Source organism: Pleurodeles waltl, chromosome 3_1 (assembly GCF_031143425.1).
Source record: "Pleurodeles waltl isolate 20211129_DDA chromosome 3_1, aPleWal1.hap1.20221129, whole genome shotgun sequence".
In the NCBI taxonomy this organism is placed as follows: Eukaryota; Metazoa; Chordata; class Amphibia; order Caudata; family Salamandridae; genus Pleurodeles; species Pleurodeles waltl.
In genome coordinates this window covers 125,134,554-125,160,990 of record NC_090440.1, presented here as the reverse complement: position 1 = coordinate 125,160,990, position 26,437 = coordinate 125,134,554, and the positions used below count along the sequence as shown (strand labels likewise).

Below are 26,437 nucleotides of genomic sequence, written 5' to 3'. Positions count from 1 at the left end.
TTCTGTTTGCTTTTCTGTGTCTCCTTCATGCTCATGGGAAACATCGGCTCGCACATGTGAAAACTGTTTTCCTTTTCATTATTAGTTTCTGTGGCAAGAAATGACCGGTTGGGAGTTTACAGCGCTAATAGCACTAATGCGAGCAAACGCAAGGCAAGACCCGTTGCATTGCAAATGCTTGTTGTTCTTTGTGTAGAGGACCTGCTTGCAGAGCAGGAGATGATGACCTTGGTGCGCTCAGCTGTCTGGAGGTCCTCTGATTCCTTGTTTGGGCTTGCTGCGCATACCCGGCTTGGTAAGTGGTGCAATGTGCAGATCGTATCGGTGATAGTGGCTGCTGTGGCACAGGGGGCTCGAGATACAAGGGAGGTAGCTCTGACAGGCTGGTGCATTTAAAGCAGCAGAACCACTGTTGGGCCCTGTGCTGCCTATCACTGTGACACTGTCTGCTGGGTTGGGAGAGAAACAGAGGCTGTTCCTTAGACTCAGGGGCATAGCTTTAAGGGGGGTGTTTGGGGTGTTACACCTCCCGAGAAATGTACTTTCTGATAAATAGTTGGGGGCAGGTGCTCTCAGTCTGGTATGGCGAGATGTCTGTCGGATTTCACCACGAATTTTTACATAAACACAGACAAAACAGCACATATATTCTCATCCTTTCTGTTTTGAAAGTCCTCCAAAATGTTAGTTATTTTACAAAATATTGTGTTTTCTCTCATTTAGTCCCCCTATTAATCCGAATTCCTTTCCCTTTTCACTGCCCCTTAGACCTCTCTCATGCACAGTATTTGACATATAATGCAGTTAAACATTATATGCCAGTCTGATTGTCAGAAAATCTGAGGCTTACACCTCCCCTGTTTTACAGACCAAGCTACCTCCCTGCTTGGGCTGTGCAGTGCACGTGGACGTAGAGCTAAGTGCAGACTCCATCAGGATGGAGCGAGAGAGAACATGCCCCACATCACCTCCTCGGCCTCTCTTGTCAGTTTATTTCCCATTGATGCTGCAAAGGGAAATGTTCATCCTGCAGTTTGAAAGCAACCTCCTTCACAATCCTGTGAAGCAAACTCCCACCCAACCACGGCCTCCAGTCCAAATAAGAGGAGCAACGTGCAATGTGGCCAACAAATTAAAATAATAATGCGACAAAAAAGCACAGCAAAGCCAGTATTGTTTAGATGGGCCACACAAAAATATTGGCTGCCCCAGCCCTGCTTGTCCCCCTAACCTTCCCCCTTTCATACAACTCGATGCATGATGTAGAACTGTGGACCCTCAGAGAAAATTCAAAAAATAAATGGACATAGAAAAATCTTTCCCTGAAAGACACCAACCACTCTGTCAGCCACAACCTACCTATGTCTCTGAGCCCATAGCAGACCCCAGTGGGATAGACTTGGGCAAAGCAGATATGGAAGACAGCAGAGATCAAGGAGATCAGGCCAACATTACCGTAATAGCTTATGCAAGAAACCAAGAGTAGATACATAAAAAATAAAAAATAAACACTTGATACATTGGTAACAATCAATTTTAGCACAGAAGTGAAAAGTGAGTTCTTGGGGACGAGCCAAAGATAGCTGAGATAATTACAGATTTGAAATGTTTCTTCCTAACGCTGAAGCTTCCTTTACGGACCTTGATAACATAGCTTGAGTTGATTGGGTTAATAATGAATGACAATCTTGGCTTCATAAACACAAAAATGCACGCCATTAGAAGTCATTAGCAACACAGAAAGCAAAATCAATAGCCTTCTCTTTACTTTACTTCATTAAACTTTCCAAACTTTAACAAAGTACCGAGTGTTGAGCTTTCCAATACTAACAGCCTAATACAGGCTACGTCTTTGACTTTCCATGGTATTTGGTGCAGTATTTCTATTAGACATATTTAATAAACAGATGATCAGAAAAGATAAATTATTCGTACCTTACTTGGCTGTAGTCCATAGTGAATAAACCATAAAGAAACACAAAGAGTCCAACCAGGGCTGCAGGAATCAACATTCCAGTATACCATCCCAACCAGGCAAAGTATAAGCCAATCTTTTCACCGAAATATCTCCTGTGCAATACAAAAACAATATGATTTTAGTAATACAGAAAGCCATCAATACTGATTTAGAAACAAACGATTCCCTGAAATTCTGCCATCTAATATGTCCTTACTGTTTATTAGGACCCCCCTTGTTTTTTAATAAACTCCCATCTAATATAAAGGCATAAAAGGGAAAAACTATTGTCAAATAAATAATGTGCACGCATAAATGCTTGATGTATGCTAATCAATGCAACCCCTTGACATACTGCATGTCTGCGACTTAGACAAAATTTCTGATACGAGAAGCACAGGCACAAAATGTATTGACGTATGCTCAAATGTATGTGCTTCATGTGTATTTGTACTAAAGCTCCCATTGTAGGTATGATCCAGCTAATTTTTTTACAGCCAATCTTAGAGACCCCATTTCCCTATTATGTTGCTGGATTGTTAAGCTGGATCCAAGTACTGGGCCAAGTAGAGTGAATCGTACTACGTCCACGGGCAGTGTGTGATCACTGAGACACATACTGCGGCTCCTGCATGGGAGAGGAAGAATCTTCTAATGTCCTCTGAGGCTTGACCCGTCACTCTTATAGGGCCATCCATAACCCCATTTTTCATACACTCCTGGGACAGTTGTATGTCAAAAGGCTCAATGCTGTAGCTCAATACTTATATGCAAATCCCAGACCGACTTCCATCAGAGCAAACAAAGTCTGTCACTTCATAAGTTCTAAGAAAGACTAATATGTGAAGGAGGGGTTCTCACTATAAAACTGTGTGTGAGAAGTGTAGGCCTTTGCATGCCAAAAATGTAAGGTTTTCCTGTCCGTGTAATTACATGCATAACCATTAATTTAACACGTTGTAATAGGTGTTTCTAACTAACACAATGAAATCAGTTTAACAACCTGAGATTAATAATAGACTGAGAAATAACTTTTAGCTTGCAGTGTGCATGCAGTTCTCCAAATCTGTGTTACTTTATAATATGACCATGTAAGATAAGGATTCCATAGGGTAAGATGAGCAGGAACAAGATCAGGATCAGGTCTAGAAGTGACAAAACAGGACAAGGACCAAGAGGACTCAGAATAGGAAAAGGCCCTCGAGGATCATAGCTAGAAAAATCAATAACAGGGGGACATAACCAGGGGGCTGGGACAAGAAGGACCAGGGAAATAGGTCCTTAGAGACAAGAAGCAGGGCCAGAAGGACTCGGAACAAGGCCCTAAGGAAGACACATAGCACAAGGGCCATGCCATGAAGGTAAGAAAAATCAGTTTGTAGAAGACCATGCGGGCCATGATAAGGATGATTAAGACCAGGCAGAGTAGCTGGACCAGAACTAGAAGGGCCAATTGGAAAAAGAGAGTGGTCAGGGCACACCAGTGTCATGGATGTTCAAGAGTTCATTGAAAGTCCATTCTTGGAAGATGATGTGTAGAAATTTATTATAGATGCAGGTAAGAAGTGAAAAGTATCAATCACAAAGACTGCGTTGTACAAAATGATCATATGTCCGCAGCAGTCAGATGATATTCAATGATCAAAGTTACAATAGGATATTCAAAAGTAACAATAAGTCCATACAGCAAAACAGCCAACACGTGTTTCGTCTTCAAGACTTTGTCAAGGCTTCAGGTGTGAACGACGTATAAATAAACACGCAAGGTGCATGTATCAAACTGCTGGTAGTCATGAGTCTTTGGGATAGGTCAAATAGTACTGGCAAGTGTTGGCCATGATAAGCCTGAAATTAAGAGTATCAAATAACCCGTGCCGGTCGCGTCAGGGTTTCGGCAGAACTTTCTATCCTATTGTAACTTTGATCATTGAATACCATCTGACTGCTGCGGACATATGATCATTTTGTACAACGCAGTCTTTGTGACTGATACTTCTCACTTCTTACCTGCATCTATAATAAATTTCTACACATCATCTTCCAAGAATGGACTTTCAATGAACTCTTGAACATTTTCAGGATCCATGATACTGGTGTGCCCTGACCACTCTCTTTTTCCAATATATAGGCAACCATCCACTCCTTAGTGTGTGGCCCTCTGGCACCTGTGGTGGGAGGTGCTTTGGCCAGCTCGGCACCCAACACCATATTGTTCTAACCTATGACTTTGCTCTGAGCTTACATTTGTTATACTTGTTGCAGATGTGCAAGCACCCTCTGGCATTCGCCACCTTCTTCGCCTAGAAGGGCCAATTATTAACAGGAGGAGGGGAACTAAGAAGCTGAGGAACATGACCACAAACAGGAGAACCAGTAGGACTATCAGCAAGAGAAGAAGGACGAACAGGCAAACCAAGAGAATGAGGAGCAGCACCTTTACCTGTATTGAAGGATGAAAAGAGAGAAATGACCAGGCCCAGAATGATCAGGAGGGTCAGAAAAATGAGGAGGATGAGGGCTGCAACTAGAAAGTAGAAGACCTGCACAGAGAGCATGCGAAAGACCGGGAGTAAAGTCACAAAGGAAAAAAGAACAAGGAGGGAAGGATCGTGAATAGCAGGAAGAGAAAAAATGCACTGGTGAGGACGATGGCAATGAGGTGGATGAAAAGAAAGACCAGGAGGGTATAGTGAGTTAAAGGGGAATGATGAGGTGAAGGAGGACCAGAAGGTGAATGAAGTGTTTTTCGTCACTTGTATAAAGAGATGTCCTTAGTTACAGAGACCACACCTCTTATAAACAATTCTAAGTTACTCTCCTTAGGCCGCAGATCCACTCATTTCCCACCCATATAGAGCACTTCTAAACTCCAGCAGCTGTTTCAAATATAAGGGGGATATAACTTATGTAATTTGCTGATTTTTAATTAGGCAAAATTAAAGCAAAAGTAAGTGAGATTACGCAGAAATATGTGAGAGAGGGCAATCCTGCATTTAGCTCTATTTGTTTTAGTGCAAAATGCACCCTTGCACCCAAAATGGACCTGAAGATGCATTTATCACTAAGATAAAAATAGCACTAAATGCAACAGAGGAGGAACAGCAACACCCAACAACCACTCGCACTCTGTTCTAGTGCTCTGGGTAGGCATTGTTGCCCAAAATTACTGTACATTATGCAAGCTGAGGTAATAATGTAATTTTCAGAGTTTTCCTGAAATTACCAGACTTGCTCCACTTACTCTGGTATTTTTACAATTTCACCTTGGCCTACTGAAATTGCAGTCTGTTTGCTACCACTAAGTAAAAAAGAACAGGTTTATTTCTACATTTTTCCTTGTTGCAAAATTCTTTGGAGGCATAGTTTGTCAAAAAAATTTATAGACTGTCTTTGAGGGCTCTGCTGTTAATAGCTTCATCCCTGATGATTCAGACCCTTTTGACTTTACCTCTAATGTGGCTAATTTATGGGATCTGAGGGGTCCTAATTACCAGTGCAAGTTTAAATTCCAGTCCCTGTGCAAAAGTCTTTTAGATGGATCAGAGCTATGAGTTCTGTGATAATTATCACACCTTCTGAGGTTTCCCCTAATAAATTCTGGCAGGTCAAACCTGACGAAATTTATAGGGGAACCCTGTAAAAGAAAAATGCAAGCGGAATTGGGTGTGTTAAATTTTGGCTCCGCATGCTGTGCCTCATTAAAAGGGCACAATTTGTAATAGGCGATAAATGTGGCACCTTCAAAATTCCTATTCCCAAGGTATCAGATTTTAAAAGGTACGATAATAATTAACATCCCAGCCGGGCACTAAAGAGGGCCTAAAGCTAATTAATGTTACACTGTTATTATACGTGTGAATGTGTTACATTTTGTGCATGTGTTATGTGTCATATATGCAAAATAAATAGGGACTGCAGGAGAAAAATACAACCTTCCAGTATATGAGTGAGGTTTAAAATGTGAAGTTAGTTCATGGACGGGCTCATAATAATGCAAATCCATATTTGTCATTTGTGTCCGTGCGCACACATGAAAAAACGTAGGTTGCTAATGTTAACTTTTCAGTGATATGGCAATACAGAAAAGTAATTTACACATGCGAACATTATACATAATATCCACGTTCCGGTCCCGAAGGCTTCCCTCGCGGATCTTTCAACTGGTTGAGGACAACTATTTGCACTACTTTGCTGCATTTAGATTATACATATTGAAGTAAACACCTTAACAAAAGCAGTGGACATTCTGTATAGTATAGTTTCCAAAAATGGTTTGCTCATGGAGTAGGATTTCTTAGTTACAATGTGTTTTAATCTTTTCAACATGATTTCCTAATCCATTAACTCCATTACTTATCTGTTTCAAAAATATATCTGATGTATTAAATGAACACACATTTGCTAGATCCGGTACATGGACTTGCATTTTTTGCACAAGGTGTTTCCTTAAAGAGATGAAGGCCCATATTTATACTTTTTGACGCCCAACTGCGCCAACGCAGTTGTGCGTAAAATTTTTTAATGCCGGCTAACGCCATTCCAAAGCACCATGCGGGCGCCTTATTTATTGAATGACGTTAGCCGGCGCTGCGGACTGGTGTGCGTAAAAAAAAATGACCCACACCAGGCAGCGCCGGCGTAGGGGAAAATGGAGCTTGGGCATAAAAAAATGGGGCTAGTCAGGTCTGAGGCAAAATTTTGGCCTCAACCTGATTTGCGCCATTTTTTTTGACGCCCAACCCCCATTGAAATGACTCCTGTCTTAGCAAAGACAGGAGTCATGCCCCCTTGCCCAATGACCATGCCCAGGGGACTTATGTCCCCTGGGCATGGTCATTGGGCATAGTGGCATGTAGGGGGGCACAAATCAGGCCCCCCTATGCCACAAAAAAAAAACGAAAAAAAAAACTTACCTGAACTTACCTTAACTTCCCTGGGATGGGTCCCTCCATCCTTGGGTGTCCTCCTGGGGTGGGCAAGGGTGGCAGGGGGTGTCCCTGAGGGCATGGGAGGGCACCTCTGGGCTCCTTCTGAGCCCACAGGTCCCTTAACGCCTGCCCTGACCCAGGCGTTAAAAAACGGCACCCATCAGGCTGGGCGCCGTTTTTTAAGGCCTGCCCCCTCCTGTGCGTCAAAATGACGTCACAGTGTAAATATGGGGCACAGGCCTTAAAGTCATTTTTTGGAAGGGAACGCCTACCTTGCATATAATTAACGCAAGGCAGGTTACCCCTTCCAAAAAATGGCGCACATGGTGGAACTTTGACGCCCGCTGCGTCGGACGTCAAAGTATAAATATGGGGCAGGGTTTGCGCCGAATGTGCGTCAAAAATTTTGACGCACATTCGGCGCAAACAGAGTATAAATATGTCCCGAAGTCTTTTTGGCCCTCAGAATTCAGAAAACAGGAGGCAAGCTCAATCCAAACCCTTGAAGAGCCCTTCTCAGCAAAGTCAGGGGCAGCAGGGACACAGCAGGGCAGCAGTTCTTCTCAGCAAATCAGTCCAGATGAGTCCTTTGGGCAGCCAGGCAGTTCCTCTTGACAGGTTGCAGGATCTGGTCCAGAAGTGTCTGATTTGGTGGGACAGAGACCCAGTTTATATACCCAAAAATGCCTTTGAAGTGGGGAGATGTAAAAGAGTGGTTTTGAAGTGTAAAAGGTCCCCTTTCAGTACAGGTCTGTCTGCCAGGGTCCCAGTAGGGGGTTTAGCAGTCCATTGTGTGAGGGCAGGCCACTAGCCTATGAAATGTAAGTGTCATGCCCTACACCCTCCCAGCCCAGGAAGACCTTATTCAGTATGCAGATGAGTGCAGGTGTGTCTGAGTATCCTGAGTTTGTGGTTGTCTGGGTGAAATGCACAAGGGAGCTGTCAACCAGCCCAGTCCAGACATGGATTGAAGACAGGCTATAAGGCACAGGTGGATTTTAGGTGCTCACTTTCTAAAAGTATAATTTCTAAAATAGTAACATAAAATCCAATCTCACCAATAAGCAGGATTTTGTATTACCATTCTGGCCATACTAAACATGACCTGATTGCCCCTTTCTGATCAGAATCTACCACTCAAACAGTATATGAGGGTAGCCCTAATGCTAGCCTATGAAAGAAGCAGGCCTCACAGTAGTGGAAGACAAATTTAGGAGTTTTACACTACCAGATCATATAAAACACACATGTACACGTCCTGCCTTTTACCTACATAACTCTGCCCTATGGGTTACCTAGGACCTACCATAGGGGTGACCTAAATGTAGAAAAAGAGAGGTTTAAGGCTTGGAAAGTACTTTGAAATGCCAAGTCGAAGTGGCAGTGAAACTGCACACATAGGCCTTGCAATGCCAGGCCTGGGACATGGTTAAGGGGCTACTCATGTGGGTAGCACAACTAGTGCTGCAGGCCCAGTAGTAGCATTCAAAATACAGGCCCTGGGCACATGTAGTGCACTTTACTAGGGACTTACAAGTAAATCAAATATGCCAATTAGCAACGAACCAATGTTACTATGTTTAAGGGAGAGAGCATATACACTTTAGCACTGGTCCTAAAACCAGCAAAATCTGTGTCACAAAAGTGGAGGGAAGCAGGCAAAAAGTTGGGGGATGACCACGCTAAGGCTGTCAGGTCTAACAGCAGCATTGCTCAATTTGTAGAAAAATAACTGCCATGGCCCAAGGTATTTCTCAGGAGACCACTGCAGCTTTAACCACACACTGGCCCTACCACCATTACCAGGTGCTATCGCTCTTCTTTAAATGCGACCATCCTGGTTGCTAAAATTCATGTGAATGTCCTGAACACACTTGTGATTTCCTTTGCACCACCAACGGTGGACAGTCATACACAAATGCTGATGTTAAGAATTAGGTGTTGGTGCTGACCACAGGCAACACTGGCACAAATTAAGCAATGTACAGCAGTCTCACTATGTACATGACTTCTCCCTTTATCCAAAACAAATACTGTTGCCACCCTGAAATATAATGCAAATATGGTACACAAGACACCTTTTGTAGCACTCATGTTAAGCCTAACTCCCCATTCATGTGAAGTGCTATCAATGTTTCGTTCCTCATACCTGATGGATGTAGACATAACCCAATACGTCAGAACATCTGCAATCCAAGGTCCTTCTCAAACATTTAGTAAGCAGGTTAATCCAAATACTTAATACCTTAAAACCTGGCAACAATTCAGGGCAACTCTTCATGTGTACAGAAACACAGCCTCTCTAGCAACTGCAGAAAGATGATCATCTGATATACTGAGTTGGCCATTAAACAACAAGTACATTATCATTCTTATGTGAACCTTATTTAAAGTTTGGGATATGGAAACTTCTGCTGCAGCTGTTGTTTGTGAATTGATTACATATTTAAACCCAATTAAGCCACAGAACAAAGAATCACAATGCATGATTACACATTTGTTGACCATCAAAACTTTCCAGTGCTTAAATTTCAGAGTCATAGTAGTCCATGTTTCCTTTAGAACTTATGATCCATCAGTCTCCCATTCTGTCCAATATTCTCCATTACATAGTCTCTGAAATTAAAGTAGTCAACAATTTGGACCTAACCATTAAATCTTTTATGGAAATGTATCAAGCATAAAATGCATTTCAATTGGCATAGGAAACTGATTACCTTTCAGATTTACATAACAAATATTGTAACACAGATTTCATCATTGTTTTCAGAAAATAATTTTGTTTTGCTCCAGTTTATGTCAGAACTCTGCCCTGTATCAAGATTGGTGACAGTAAAACCATTCTTCAGTAAGAAAGACAAGTATTTTATATTATGTTGTCATGTGTATTTTTAGAGCACACTATAACCCATTAGGTTGATCAAAACTCCAGATCCAATGCATAGGTATTCAAAGGAAAAGACATGGATCCTTATTCCAGATTACAGAATGTCATCAAATAACATGAATTAGAAAAACCAGGATTGTGTGGGAACACTGCCAGTACCTACACATAGAGAATATTTGAATGAATACAATCACATCAAACCACAAATATCCAATAATGGGAACCAGGGAGATGATTTCTTAAAAAAATAAATGAAAAAGCACAAAAAAGCATAGAGTGCCTAATGTCAACATCTAGTTACGGTAGGCAGGGGTAAAGTTGAATGTTAAGGTCAACCTCGATCAATCGCCGGTCGGATCCAGGCACTGGGCTTGTCCTAGTCGAATAATTACCTTCTTTTCTCAGAAACAGATCTGGATGTTGACGGGTTATCAGTGAGTTTATCAGTGTCAAAGGCAGTAGGCAGAGATGGAAGTTGCAGTTGGGCTCAATAGAGACAGGTTGCAGAAGGACATGGTTCTCATATGGTTGTCAACAAAGGAGGGAGAAGTTTGGATTTTCGTGTCTTGGAGGTCTTCGACATCGATTGGGTTGACAGTTCTTGAAGCAAAAAGTTTGTAGAAAGTCCTGGCTTTTATGTTTGGCCAGGGTTTGCAGGAAAGAGGGCTTCTTATAGCTTTGGTGTGTCTGTAGCTTATCATGAGGTCAGCCAACTGTCCCTTGGAGCCCCTCGGTAAGCAATAAAGAAGAGGATCTCAGGGGTTTTGCAGCAGTTCCTGTGTGCCATGCTGCAAACAATTCCAATGAGCCCTACCCTCCCTAGATTCAGCATGGTAGAACCCTTTTCCCCCTGTTCATAGCTCCTGTGCTCACACTCCTGTGGCCAGGGAAATGAGCATCCACCCCTCTGTGGTCACTAAAAACCAGTTCTGATGGCAGCTCCTCTCCCACTGGGATTTGAGCCTGGCTGGTTAGGAAGAGGAAAGGAGGCAGGTGTAAGCCACATCTAGCAGTGACAGGGATGGCATCCATTGTAGGTATGCCAGGGGCTGGGCACAACCCCCAGGACATCCTGTCAAGGGAAGGTCAAACTCTCCCTACCCTAGGTGTTGTCTCAGCTATGAGAGTCAATTCACATCTCACCATCTACTCAGCTCCTGATTGACATCTGGAAGCTTCGTACAAGTGGGCTTCTAGAGGCTTTTAGCAGGTATCTTTTGCACATTATATGTGGCAGACCTGACATTACCAATGAATTATATTTGTAATAAGTATTTTAAAAAGTCAATTAATTTATATTTGATCTGATACCTAAGTGAATATTACACTTATTAATGTTAATAATGTATTCTAGCTAACCCTGCTACGCAATGAAACGCAGAAAGAATTGCAACAAGCTCACAACCGATTTCACTGTGTGGGAAGTATCAGTAGGAATGGCACAGATGAATGACCTACAAAATGACTTGAGAGCTTTAAACTATGAAAGGTTTATTGATTTAGACCCCTACCGGGATCAACAATATGAGACAATAATTAACCACAGCCATGCCATGAAATCATTACTGCACAAATCCTCGATATTAAAAAAGGTTTTTAAAATGTACATACATCGCAACATACATATTCATTTGGAGGAAACATTATAAGGTTAATCATCTCATCAGCAGATTTTTACTCATTATATTTCTATTAAATATTTCAAATGTCTCCTCCCAAAGGATTTATAAGATTGATTTAAGGCTGCCATATTTCCATGTTTCCAACATGTTTAAAATGAAGTTTACTGTTGGGACACTGGGAGGACACTTTTCCTAAACATGGGTATGATTTTACCATTTCAAGTGGTGCTCCGCCTATGTTCCAACTGAAAGGAAGACAATGGTTTCTTCCCTTAAAATATATTATTTTATTCTTAGAGCAGTTAATTTTCAAAACAAATTTCATGCATGTTTATTTAAAGCTTTGAAATGTCTTTGTAAGCCTATTAGTGTAAGATCAGCACAGAAAAGTACTTACTTACTAAGCGGAGTACTGCATTTTTATTTCTACCTCTTAGGCGTGCAACTGTAAGTCTGTGTACTGATACGTCCAAGCCCATTCAAGCTAGGGCACCTAATAACTCCTTTGTGTGACTTTATGGTAGGGGCAGCTATTCCACTCTTGTGCATCAACTTCTCTAATGTTCAAAAGGCCAGTCAATCTCTGAAGCACCTACACTTGCAGCCCAGCACTCATTTCAAATCTGTGGCTACCTTTTCATGAACTAGGCCCTAATTCAAACTAGAAGAATTAGATCTCACAAATACTACCAAAAAATCGGTGTTAACGAAGGCATAAACAAAAAACATTGATATTAATAACCATATCCCTTACAAATAAATACAATGTTATTTCGTGATTTGGTATTTTAGTAGCCTGGTAAGTTTATAAAATATTGTGTCCTAAACATATTCAGGCTAATTATCTGAACTGACTGTTATCAAGAATTGGATCACCTTCATAGATAATATCAGTGACTGGTGTTAACAGCGATGAAATATCCTAGCATATATATTTTCTTTTGGGAACTATGAATAGTTTTCTTTCCCAGCAGCCGCCTCTGCAATCATGGTGGAAGTGTCTGCCCCCCCTCACTGAAAATAAACCATGCCCCTACATCAACGTCATCCCCACCGTCCCACTGTCCTGGCACCTTTTCAGGCTGGAATCATGGAGAAGCATGTGTGGACCTGTGTTTTAGCAGCAATGGGTATCTCAATACAGCTGATGGTACCTGTATGTCCTACAAATTACAAACCGGTAATATGGACAGTCAAAGTGGGTGTGTTAGAACTGACATCCTTTGTGTGGTCTTTCTTATGTTTTCTGAATTTGTTTAGGTTGCCATTAGGTGCAATATACCACTGTGAACTAGTGCAGAAGTGATGGTGCTCTCTGGGTAAAACATGGAAAAATTGGACTACACCTGATTGGCACAGAAGAACTCATGGAGTAACCCCCACCTCCCTAGCAATTAAGATATTCTTACCTAATTAGGTCCAGTGGCTGGTACTTGTACCACATTCCCCATCTTGCCCATCGCTCATATAGTAAGTGTCTGTGATTCTGTGCTCCATGAGTTTTTATAGGATGTCTGCTCTTGTAGCTTCCCTGAAAGACAAATGTAACATAATTATAATACTTACATGATAACTGTCAAGAAGTTAAGAAGTCTACTGTTAGGCGTACTTTTGGGCAGATTTCTTGAAGTCAGTTACATGTAATATATAGGACCCCACCAGAAGCATGATGTCACTAGCGCTGCCATTGCCCTTCTGAGATCCTGCAAATGATTAATGGAATCTATTGCATACCAAGGCTCTAAATTCCTTCTCAGGCACCATTGACACAAACAGCACAATCTACATGCATTGCATACCGTATAAGACACACACTCACAAGACTACTGACAACTGTGAAATAGTAATATATCATTCAATATGTATCCTCGTGTGTATATTATAACATAATGGTGCACATTTGTAAAAATATAAAAGCATACATATTTTATAGTGATCAGCAAATGTTTTAAATTTTTCCAGTACTTTGGCTAAGAAATGTATTATACATATCTAGCTTACATATGCTAAAGAATGTATTATTGTGACCACAAATTATCATTATGAGTGGGTTTATCATTATACCAGGAAGCAAACACTGAGGTGGAAATGGACTACAAAATTGGGTATCAAGGGCTACAGTCAAGTGTCTTCAGCCTCTGCTCCACATTTATGCATGAGCTCCTGGTTGTCTGATCAATATTTCTTTTGTAATCACTTGTGGTTGTAGAGATAAAGGAAGTGACTTAACATAGTAAGTGAACATTCAGTCAGCGACGGCTCCTCCATTAAGGCGGAGGAGCGTTGTCCCACTGCTCTTTCAGCAGTGAAAACAAGAAAAATAAAATGATGATAAAACAGGTTATTATCATTTTATTTTTCCTCGCTGAGTGGACTCAAGGGCAGGCCAGGACATCCCGATTGAAAGTAGCTGCAGCAGTGGGGAGGATTGGTGGGCACTGCTGCAAGTGTGCATGTCGGTTTTGCCGGCTGTCTTAGGGTGGCCAAACTGACATGTGCAGTTAGATCTCTCCACCCGAGCAGTGCTGTACAGCTGGGTGAAGAACAAGCACAGGCTCCTAGGCCCTCTATGAGCGCCAACCCAACCCGATGCTTCCCTCATGATGGGAATTACCAGCTTGAGAGCAGTGTCCGCACAGGGGAATCTGGGAGCCTGTGCATGGACTGCTGGGACCGGAGAGGAGCAGTGGATCACACAAGTGACGGGCAGGTAAGTGCTATTTATTTCACCCCAGCGCTGCACCACCACTTTTCTTTCCCATCCGCCACCTCTGCATTCATTGTGGAAGTGCCTGCCCACCCCTCAATGCAAGCTGAACCATGGCCCTGCATCAACATCATCTCCATGGTCCCATTGTCCTGGCACCTTTTCAGGCTGGGATCATGGAGAAGCAAGTGTGGACCTGGGTTTTAGCAACAATGGGGTATCTGCATACTGCTGATATCACCTGTATGCTGTACAAACTATAAACCAGTAGTATGGACAGTCAAAGTGGGTGTGTTAGAACTGACATCCTTTAGGTGGTCTTTCTCCATTTTTTCTGAGTTTGTTTAGGTTGGCAGTATGACTCTGCGCACGTTATCACTGCGAACCAGCGCAAAAGTGCTTGTGCTCTCTGCCTACAAAATACATAATACATATGCCTCTCCAAAGTATGCCCTAAACAGCCCATAGGACAGGGTGCATTGTATTAAAAAGAAAGATGTGCCATCCTGCCAGGATAACTGGGGGCAGAGCACAACTTGCGTTTCAAAGGGCTACCTCCAACACACAAAAAGGAACCAAAAATTTGCATTCTGTTACAATGAACTTCCTGGAGACTTGGCAAAGGAAGGGAAGAATGTCCAAGAACAAATGTGGGGGTAGCATAGGAAAGCTCCCCCACTAGCCACTTCAAAGGCCGGCACCAGGGATAATTATTGGGCCCTCAGTAGTCTCTTTGGCCTGTGGAAGACTTCAGAAGGACTGCCTTGTACCCCAGAGGACTGCTTTGCTGCTTGAGGCCTGCCTTTTCCCCAGAGAACTGCCCCTCTACTACCAGAGGACTGCATTGCTTCTTGAGGCCTGCCTTGATAGTTACACCTAAGACTACCTGAGTGACTCTATGGGCTAGCCAGCTAGCCTCCACTGTGTGCCACAGAGACTTAATAAGCCCCAAGTGCTGCCCCCAGGTCATGGACCCTTAGAATTGGTGTTAGAGGTACTGCTCGTACCTAACCCTAAATGGTGGGACTTGGAAACATTTTCACCAAAACGTGATCTGACAGAAGACCAGGACATACCTGCCAGCCAATCCCTCCAAGCTGCATTGCACTTCATTCTGACTTTGTGGCAGCTCCTGTTATGATCTTCTCTGCAGCAGCAAATCCTGTTCAGCTAGAAATTTGAGTGAAGGTTTCCAGCTTCGGGGAGCTTGTAGTTTCATCCTGCTGGAGGTTTTCAACTTACAAAAAGTTGTCTAAATCCAAAGGTAATATTCTTCACCAGGCTTGAAGGAAACAGCCACCCAATCAATTACAACAACCTCTTCAGCCTGAAAATCTAGTTTCTCCCTCTCTGAGGTTTTCTGCCTCATCTACAACTTCACCAGAACTTCATCCAGTGATCCATCATGACGACTCCTCCTCGGACACAGCCTGCTGCCTTGCCCCTCCAAACTCTACTTCTCCTAGACTTTCCTTCACAATTTCTTCCAAGTCCAAAGGTAAGGTAACCCAACCTGTAAATCCGACCCATGCTCCATCGCATGACCAGATTCCCACGGTTGACACTTTGATCTTTTGGGCATTAGATTTCACTAAAAACTTTAAAGATTCACGGCTCTGTTTCAGCTGGATGATGTTATTTTATTTATTAGAGTTTATCATATTTTTCTAAATTGGTTTGGGCTTTTACAGGGATTGTGTTTTTACTTTATTACTGATTGTGTGCTGTACAAATGTTTTGCACAGTGCCTTTAGGTGAAGCCTGACTGCGTTTGTGGCAAGCTACAAGAGGGTCAAGCCCAGGTTAATTTTGTGGCTGTTGTGGATCACCCTGATAAGGACTGCTGTTGTTACTCAAGCAGGGTTTGCAGCTCCCTCAACAAATAACCCAATTTTCTACAGGGTGGGTAGAGATTTGTTGAAGTCTCAGTTGCATGTGATTCTGTGTACATGTTCTGCTTCTGTAAAGTTTTCCCCACAGTGTGAAGGCTGCAGGTAGTATGATCTTTTGCACCTTCAGACTTTGGTTATTTTAAGCAAAAAGTGTCTTTTTTTTTAAAGTGTTGCATAGAGTGTACACTGTTCTTAGTCAATAATTTTTTGATACTCTGTGGTGTATTTCTCATGAGCATTTCACTGTCTGCAAACATGTGGTGCAAAGTAATCTCTTGCCATAGAGTAAACACTGTTTTTCAGTTTCCACTTTTCAACTCGTATTAACTTCATTCCTCAATGTAGGTTCGGTGACTGTGAGGGTTTAGATACAGATAAAAGCTGTCCATAGTATGGCATTTATTTTGGAACAGGCGTTTGGTATACTGAGTAACTTGGCTTTCTATGAACAGTTGTATAGATACTGAACATCATGTGCAATAAGGGTTTCCCATATATTTGTGGTGGATTGCTAATGTGAACTAGGCTACCCATGAAGTATACAGTAATGAGTCAATATTGCACATAACACATGTTTGTTATACCTAAGGGAGTTTTATCTGTGATGGCATTAATAATGCTTCATATTATTCTGAGCTATTTTGCACTTACTTTCAGACCTCTAATGCCATGCTAGTTTATAGATTAATGTGCACAAAAGAAGCTTGAATGATGTCATCAGTGATGGCATTGGTGATGTTATCAATTATGTCATTTTAGATGTCATCAGTAGTGATATACATGTCAATGAACATGTCACAAGTGATGTAATATGTGAGGTCCTAAGCAGTGCATGGTGGGGGTGCAAGTTATAGTTATCTGTACTAACTATAACTAGTGAATTTCTTTGTGATGTCACTGGCATACTCACCTAACTATAACATTACTTTAACCTTAACAAATAAGAATAAGTGACTCAAGCTAGGTACCTATAGTGGAGCACTAGGTTTTTTCCCTTATTATTGGACTTTTGGAACTACTTATTTATTAGATACATATCAACGTTGTTCCGTGATAGGTGCATCTCATTACAGTTTACTAACACATCTCTGCCTTTATAGTGGGTTTTCACCAGTTGCCCTTGTCTCTGTCTCGAAGCCTGATACTCCACCATCCTTACCTATATACTTTACAGGACTTACCAAGGTCTCTTGGCTCATCGCTTACCTAGGACTCTACTACGTTCGTCATATACAATATTATTATCTCAGGACACCGGAACCACGTACCTGCTCACCTACTTATTAGGATACACATAGAGGTACTTCTACACCCTATTTATTTGTTCTTTTTATACCCTCTCATCAAGGGTTACTTACCTTATCTCTGTTTTTTGGGCTTTTCTTTTTCTCCATCCTTACAGACTGCTCAATTGCTTCATCTCTTCTGGCTGATACTTGATTTCTCATTGATAGTCTCGGTAGGTGTGGATTTTCTCCAACTTCAATTATGTCTCTACACTCTCACGGTTACAGTGTCACACTCGATACATGTGGCTCTCTTTTATTGGTTCACTTATACTACATTACACTCACTTCTGGAAACACTTTGGTGGTCCATGTTTTTGATACACTGGTATGTGGCAAGTTACCCACGCTTTCACGCTCTTCCACGCTTAATAATCTTCCTTGATAAACTCATGTTTTGGTTACCTACTATTATGTCTTTTCTTGGCTTAACAATTTGTCGGCCGCTTTCATTTCTGTATTCTCACATGTCCAATTTTGGCTATAAATATGCTGTTTCTTTTTAACAATGTGAAGCTAATATCTGTGTACGGTATATTCTTTACAGCCTTGAAAAAGTCACTGTGTGACGAAACATGTGTTGGCTGTGCTTGACTGGCTGTGCTCACTGGTACACAACTTTTGATCCAATTAAACATCTCTCTGGAACACCAAGAAGAGGACTATACTATTCATTATCATATGTGTATTACCTTAATCTACTTTTGTATTTACAACTATAAATGTGCTGTGTGCTATGGTCATATCTGCTTAATTGTCTATTGTGTATACCGATATACACTTTACATGTGCCTATAGGTAGCAGGGCGCTAGACCACTTGTACTACTGTTTGACTATTTAACTTATTTAATTGCACACCATTTGGAGGTGCATAAGTGCTTGCCATTACTACCTGTATCAAATCTAGAATGCCACTGGAGCTGTAGGGTGCTCTATAGTGGTGCTGCTCTCCACCTAAACTTAGGAACTACTCAGAGCTCTCTCTTCAACATTATTTGTGCGTCACTCTAACCCTAAAAGAGCCAAAAGGACTGAACGGCATGACACCAACATTTTTGATCCAGAAAGCTTGCTTTCTGTCATTTGATGTAATTCTGTACAGTAGTTTTAAGGAAATTATGGCTAAGTATATAGATATTTCATGTCGCAGAGGATTCACAAGGTCAACCACATGTTGTAATTGGCTGGCTGCAACCTAAAGGAAAGTGTTGATGCTGCAGAATAAAACAAAATAAGATATAAGGGGCAGGGTAGGGGTACACTGACACTCTGGGCCTTTTATTGGGGGGGAGGAGCACCCAGTGGGTACCCTGAATATCACTGTGGATGCACTGAAACCAAAAAAGTTTTAAAATGGGGTTTTGCTCCCAACCCCATGGCAGGCAAATCTGAAAGCCATGCATGACGAGGGTCTGGGAGCCTGCAGGGGGGATGGGTGAAAGCCCTGCTCCCAACCACACGCATCACACGGGGATTGACATTTTATGTTAAAAAAACATAGAAGTTCACTGAAAAAAACATTTGTTACAGTGACCCTATACTTAATAATTATAATAATATCTTACTTTATAATAAAAATGAATACAAAATTTACTGAAAAATACAAAGGTTAACATATGGTATTGTTAGGTGAAAATGTCAGTCAACATACTGATTTAAACAAACAAAACAACCAAAGTTCACAAGTTAAAGTTATATCAATAACTATAACTCGTGCCTTAAAGTAACTATAACTCGAGTCTTCACCATGCACTGCTGCTACCCTCACATATTGCATCACTCATGAGATGCTGAAATGTTGCATTGATAACATCTCTAATGCTATCTGAAATGATTTCCTTGATAATAACACTGTGCATTTCTTTTTCTAGCCTTGAAAAAGAAATAAAAACCGCAGCTCCTTTTAGGGTTTTTCAATCAGCTTGAAATTTGTCCAGTATTTTCCAAAAAACTTTGCCACAAGTGGCAAGTATATTCAACCTAATCTTCAAGACCTAGGCATTTTAATACACTTTCTGGGTCAGTGTACCTGAATACATTTTTGGCATCAATCTATTTTTTTTATAATAATAAGAGTTTATCCACTTAAATTCAGCCTCGGTCACAAGTGATCATTATGTCAGGCTACTTTCCTAGTTCCAGTAGCATTGCAAGGATGCAATATGCTCTTGTGTAAGCAAGGATAATGGCCCTTTTGACTGCTGTTGGGATAGTAAAATTAGCAAGTATCAGTACCCCAGGAGTATCAGGACTGCTTGCTTTTGCTTTTCTAATGTTTGTCACGGTTAGCTCCGATCCTATTCTGGGTCTAAAAATTGACTCTTGATCATGGTGAGTATTATTTTATTCCATTGTTTTACAGTTGTCTTGTCATGGGCCGTGAGTCAGAGTTTCAGTGGAACTTGGGATGGAAGACTCTGGCTCTGAGCTCCATTCTCTGGCCTGTTGTGTCACAAAACGCCAAGGATGGGGGAGCTAGCAGACCTGGGAAGTCCTTCCTTGGCTTCACAGGTTAAGATGCCCTAAATGAGCTATGGGTCAGAGCTCTGGCAGACCCAGGGATGGAACCTGTTGATCTTGGGCACCCTTCCCCTGCCGCCCTGTCACAAAGTGCCTGAGTCAGGGTTCCATAGGCTCAGAAAAATCTTGCCCCACCTGCCTGGGTTAAGAAGCTCTGACTCAGCCCTGGGTCAGAGCTCAGTCAGGCCAAGTGATGGAAGCCCCTGGTATCTGCTCTCTGGCTCACTGTGTCAGAAAGTGCCTCTGGGAGTCTGGCTCTCTATATAGTGTACAAAAGGGATGTGCACTGCACTGAGAGTCCAAGCAACCCCATCTTGGTATCCAGAGGACTTAAGGAGACCACAGCTCTCTTTTTAGTGGTAGGTTGGTCGAGCAGTTAGTCTAATGTTTGAGAAGTGCTAAGCATTTGTTGTACTCACAGTATCAATAAATGTGAACATACTCTCAAAAAATAACTCAAGACCAATTTACAAAAATACTTCAGATTTTTATAAAATGTTTAAGACCAAGATCATGAAAATTTGGTAAGTACGCTTTAAGTTATGATTTTTCAAAGTTTAACAAAAATAGTATTTTTGTGTGTAATTAGTCAGCATAGGAATCAAAAGGAGTAAAGTTTAAAAATACATATAAAAATCAGGCAATGCTCTCACAAGTGTCACCTTCTGTTTTAAGGTTGATATCATCAGGATGTCCTGTGGGCCAGCTGGAGAAGTTCAGGTGGTTCCTGGTTCAAGCAGGAGCAGCGGCTGAAAGTGTTGGAGCTGGTGCAGAATGGAGAAGGACACCATTTGGAAACTCACTGCACAAGACGACAGGTCCCCTTGGAGTGAAGAGGTTGCAAGGGGTTGGGGACCCCTAGATTACAGCTGGTTTGCCGATGCAGGGACCAGGAGGCCGGGTGCAGTGCAGATAGGTCAGACAAGGGCTCTGCATAAAAGGGCCTTTGGGACCAGAGGAAGGTCATTTTGAGGGTGGTTTACAGGTCAGCAGGGCCATTTGGGGAGGTGGTTCTTGAGTGTCCCAAAGTCTGTCAACTGTAGGTTGCTTCTGGTCCGTGGAGAGTCCAGACTGGACCTTTCTGCTGGGTGTCCGACATTGGGGGTCCAGCACCACGGGCTATGGTACGTCTCAGCCACTAGAGGTCGCAGTGCCACCAAATTAGTACACGGGTCGGGTTTGTCTTCCAGGTCCATTGGGTGGAATTTGGTCTGGCTCCTTTGTCCGATTCGTTGGTCAGTGGCCGGTCAGTGAAGTGGACTTCACTGGATCTTGCTTGCCGGGTGCAGGGAGTGAAGCTTTCACTCTGGAGGGAGGATCTTGGCAATTTGTAAACATTTGGAGGTCCTCTGGGGTTTCTTAGAGTCCGTCCAATGGCTAATCGACCCCTCAGCAGTGACTGGTGAGTCCTGGGTGCAGCAGGCAGGGTTTGGCGCCTTGTTCTTCTTGCAGCATGACTTCTGTTCTCAAGCCTTGGGTCTTCTTTGTCACTGGTCTTCTTGTGTCCATCGACTCTGAACTACAGATTTAGGGATGCTCACTAAATACTGCATTTAGGGAGTACTTTGTAGTGGCCAATGGGCCAATTACCTTAGGGTGGCTACACTATGTGACCACTTCCTGTGGAAAGAGGTCACATCCCTAATCCTGAAAGGATATTTTCCTGCCATCCAAGATGGAGGAAAATTAAATTGAATAGTTACCTCGCCTGCTACACCTGGGGGGTGGTGCATGCTGTTGGGGCCACTCCTCCTACTCTGGCTAAGTTTACTCAATGGTTTTCCTGCTCAAAGTGTGGGAAAACATTGGTCAGCCACCTGCTGCTTGGCAGCAGAGTCAGAGGTCAGATTTCAAAGGTGGGAAATCCTTCGAAGCTGACCACTTGGCCTAGGTGCCTGTCTGTGGGAGGAGATGTAACAGCTCCACCCAGAAAAGGCTTTGTGTTCTGGCTCCTGAGAGCACAGACTCTCACCTCAGGAGTCCAGATCTGTGTCTGGTAGTGGCAGGGCTGGTAGGTTTTGCTGGAGGCACCTCTAAGGTGCCAGCTGGGTACAGGTTTTGATAAATCCAACACTGGCATCAGTGGGTTGTTTGATATCAAACAACCCAGTATTCAGAGAGTCCATCATGTAGCTAGGGAACTCATAATGACCCGTGTCCAGCACATGTACTTGCTATGGCTTCCTTGTACACTTCCTATGTCTTATGTTTTTGTAAAGACACAGAATGGCATATCTGATCATGCAAACATATGGGCCCTCATTCTGACCCTGGCGGTCCTAAACCGCCAGGGCCGCGGGCAACGGAAGCACCGCCAACAGGCTGGCGGTGTTTCATTGCCCATCCTGACCGCGGCGGTAAAGCCGCGGTCAGAAAAGGGGATCCGGCGGTTTCCCGCCGGAATACCCCTGGCAGGGCTGAACCTCCATGGGATTCTGACCCCCTTCCTGCCAGCCTGTTTCTGGCGGTTTTGACCGCCAGGAACAGGATGGTGGGAACGGGTGTTGTGGGGCCCCTGGGGGCCCCTGCACTGCCCATACCACTGGCATGGGCAGTGCAGGGGCCCCCTAACAGGGCCCCAGCATGATTTTCACTGTCTGCATAGCAGACAGTGAAAATCGCGACGGGTGCAACTGCACCCGTCGCACCCCTGTGCCTATTCGGAGCCATTCGGAGCCGCCCTCTGTGTTGCAGGGCCTTTCCCGCTACGCCGGCGGGCGCTCCTTTGGCGGGCGCCCGCCGGCCCAGCGGGAAAGCCAGAATGGCCCGCGGAGCGCCCAAATGGCGGTGACCGCCATAGTGTCACATGCATTAAAGTGCACCCTGCCTTAAGCCTGAATGTCTGCCAGAGGGGTGACTTACCTATAGTGCATGCAGTGTTAGTGGACAGGACACTCTTTGTGAGTATCATGTCGAGTTTGCAGCTTTTAAATACACCTTGTCATGCACCCTGCAATGGTAGTCCTCTCAGAGTGGCACAATTAGTGCTGCAGCTCTGGGAGGGCCTTCTTCAGCACCCATGGGCTGGTTACCAGGGGTACCATTTACTAGGGACTTACAAAGGTAGCGGAAGTGCCAATACATGGGAAATTTTTGGAGATAGACATCCGGCCCTTACAACCTGTTTAGCAGGGGCCCAGAGCACTTACAATTTTGAAACCACATCATTATCTCACCTTATTGAAAACAGAATACTCAGAATGCTAATTCTGCTTTGAAGGACAGCAGTGCACAAAACATCATTCTTTCCTGTGAAACTAAAATCGGGAAGACGTAATTCTTATGGTGGATTTGCAGAATGGTGACCAGAAATGCCACCTTCTACACTAAGCAAAATTGTACTTAATGTACGTCATTTCCTTAACTACACCCATTGGTAAACCACCCCAAGGATAATCCAACATAAAAAATGTAATTCGCATAATTTTGAATGTAGGTTAATAGAGTGTAATTAAGCTCTCTATGTTATAATAGTAAGAGACACCTAAGAGGCCACATTGCCTGAATGCTGCACCTTTTTAAACTCCACAAATAAAATAAATCTTTAGATATCATTACCTTAATAATCTTCTGGACCCCTCGAATTTCTTGCTTTGAGTTACACATGATATACGTTATCTGTAGCATTATATTTGCGAAAAAATAAGAAAAAGATATGCTAAATTGGAATTTTTGAATCTATATATGAGGTGTTTCTCCATATGCTTTACATCGTCCTTAGTCTTACATATCATGACCGACCTGAATTGTGGCCAAGGGGGCACCTATGGGCATAAACACCATGGAATAGAACTTAGGCCCATATTTATACTTTTTTTGCGCCGCATTTGCGTCACTTTTTGACGCAAAAGTGGTGCAAACTTAAAAACTACAGGGGCATATTTATACTCCGTTTGCGGCGATTGTGCGTCAAAAAATTTGACGCACAATCAGCCCAAACGTTGCCCCATATTTAAACTCTGACGCCCGAGCCCGCGGACTACAAAAATCCACCGTGTGCGTCATTTTTTGGATGCGGCAACCCGCCCTGCGTTAATGATATGCAGGGTAGGCGTTCCCGTCCAAAAAACGACGCACACGCCGTGCGTCGTATTTATGCTTCCGGGCAAAAATGACTATCGGCCGGGAGGCGGAGCAAAAAAATGACGCAAAGCCCGATTTGCGTCAAAATTTAACACCTGGGTCAGGGCAGGCGTTAAAATGGGGCAAACACACCTGTATTTAATCAAAACACACAGAACAAACAGCAGAGCAGCAGAGCAGCAGAGCAGCAACAGGGAGACATGGAGGTGATCTTTATCCAGCGTGCACGTAGACGCAAAGCCCAGCAGCAACAACAGCAGCTACAACAACACCAGCAGGGACCCCAAAGGCAGCGCAGAAGGCAGGAGAGGATATTCCGCCCAAGAACAACCCTGCATGGCCTCAGGGACCACGACATCATACAGAGGTACCGGTTGAACTGGCAGGCCATTCAGCAGCTGCTGGGAAACATTGAACCGCAGTTGGCCCCCACTTTAGTGACACCCTGCACTATCCAACAGAAACAAAGCTGCTTGCCGTACTTCACATGCTGGCAAGTGGCTCATTTCAAACAACTGGTGCGTCGGAAGTGGTTACGATCTGTGTGCAGTAATATGGGGATAAGACACTGTATTGTTGCCTTAAGGATCATGATGAGGGAAACTTCTCTCCCTCTATCTTGTGCGGTCAGCAAGTATATTGTAGCTGCTTGGCATATACGTACAACATTTTTGGGGAAACAATGATGATGAGGACCAAAATGCTTAAAGTGTTTTAGCTGCCAAATTTTAAATACACACCTAGACTGAAAGAAAACCCCATGTTTAATTTAAATGTTAGGTATTAGGGGGTTAGGTGTCTTTTTTAAGGAAAATAATTGTATGTGTTTTAAGGCTGACATATTTGTTTTTATCTCTTTTTTATCTTTTTTAATCTAATTCCTATTTGCTCTTTTATTTAAACGTTGGTTGTTTTGCTTTTATGGTTGAAAGTAACCGAATAAAGCTATGTGTTGATGATGATGATGAACTGGTGCCCTGGTTGGCGGAATATCACAACCATCATTCTCCGCATTTCTGCCAGAAGTACTGGATGCCATCATTCGCCTGACACCCCTCCACATCTGCTTCCCTAACACACTGCAGAAGCAGCAGGAAACAAAACAGGGGTTCTATGCCATCAGTGGCCTTCCACACGTCCTTGGTGCAATCGATTGCACACACGTACGCCTTGTGCCACCTGCTGCAACTGAACACCTCTACCGCAACAGGAAGCGCACACATTCAATCAACGTGCAGGCCATAGTCGATCACCAGGGATTGATCAGCAACATCGTGGCTAAATATCCTGGGAGTGTACATGACTCATTCATCTTCCGTCACAGCACCATAAACCAACACTTCCAGGATGGACGGTATGGCAATGGACTACTTGTTGGTAAGTACAAAAACCTACTTATATACACACTGCACAGCAACCCTCTAGAACACACATCACATACACAACAACAGCAACATCTAGACAGGAACACACTGAGGTCCTTACATCACTAGCCATGTTTCTTATGTCACCATTGAACCTGTCACACATTGGAATTTACTGTACAGCCTAATGTGAAGACATTAATGAGTGTGGTTGCCTAAATGTCACCTTGCAAATTGTAAGTGTCACAATAGCCTTTACATTAATACATTGCATAAGTTTCAAGGGATGGGATGTACAGGGTACTTTGATATGAACGTTTTAACAACACTTCCAAATTTAAATGTGCATGGAACTAACATCTCACCCTCAGTGAAGACACACGGACACCTGTATCACAAGTCACAATGCTAGGGAGGGCACACTCTACTGCAAATCCCAAAACATACTGCTGACAAACGTTTAGCAGACAAACACTTGCTCAGCCAAGGAAAAAACACAATGCAGATGGTATAGCCTACAAGTATAGGATGTCACATTAGTACACAAAAGAGTCACAGACAACACAAGACAACTACTGCCATTAAAGGTCTTTTCAATAGTGCCAGCTACATCTACATGATCCCATTCTGTGTTTTTCTTTCAGCTGATCAGGGGTATGGCATCCAGCCTTGGCTAATGACACCATTTGGGAACCCGACTACTGCTGCTGAGCGTGCATACAACGATGCCCATAAGAGGACACGGAGCATTGTCGAACGCACCTTTGGGATCCTAAAGTCAAGGTTCCGCTGCCTTGACATCACTGGCGGTAGCCTACTATAGTCCCCAGAGATGGTCTGTAGGATCATACTCACTTGTGCCATATTGCACAACATTTGTGTAAAAAGGAACATTCCCCTCCTGGAACCAGACCCATACATGCCTGAAGACGACGAAGAGGAGGATGCTGGCCTGCAACAGGAGGGGGAACAACCAAACACGGCTGCTGGAGTGCGTAGGCGCCAACACATTGTAAATAATTTCTTTTCATAATTATCACTATCACCACTTAATGCACTATTGTAAATAAACACTGATAACAAACACCACATCATGGTTTGGCCTATTCTTTTCTACCCACCTTTAGCTTGAAATAGCTGAAGAAGAATGTCGTCTCATTGAGCAATAATGATACAACAATCAGGACACT

At 43.0% G+C, this 26,437-nt stretch overlaps 1 protein-coding gene and 1 long non-coding RNA gene across 4 annotated transcripts in view; one reads left to right on the top strand and one right to left on the bottom strand.

Annotated features, from left to right (window-relative positions):
- The window catches only part of LOC138283830 (uncharacterized), a 110,186-nt gene extending 92,920 nt beyond the window's left edge, over positions 1–17,266 (top strand). Inside the window, exon 4 of the long non-coding RNA XR_011201319.1 lies at positions 17,168–17,266. This is a non-coding gene — a long non-coding RNA (uncharacterized lncRNA). The remainder of the gene's footprint in view (positions 1–17,167) is intronic.
- The window catches only part of ANO3 (anoctamin 3), a 1,608,515-nt gene that overhangs the window by 811,406 nt on the left and 770,672 nt on the right, over positions 1–26,437 (bottom strand). For all 3 annotated transcript variants that reach the window (XM_069221955.1, XM_069221956.1, XM_069221954.1), the window contains 2 exons: positions 12,804–12,925; positions 1,936–2,070 (listed from right to left, as the gene is read on the bottom strand). In XM_069221955.1, coding sequence (XP_069078056.1) covers positions 1,936–2,070; positions 12,804–12,925 — 257 coding nt within the window. The remainder of the gene's footprint in view (positions 1–1,935; positions 2,071–12,803; positions 12,926–26,437) is intronic.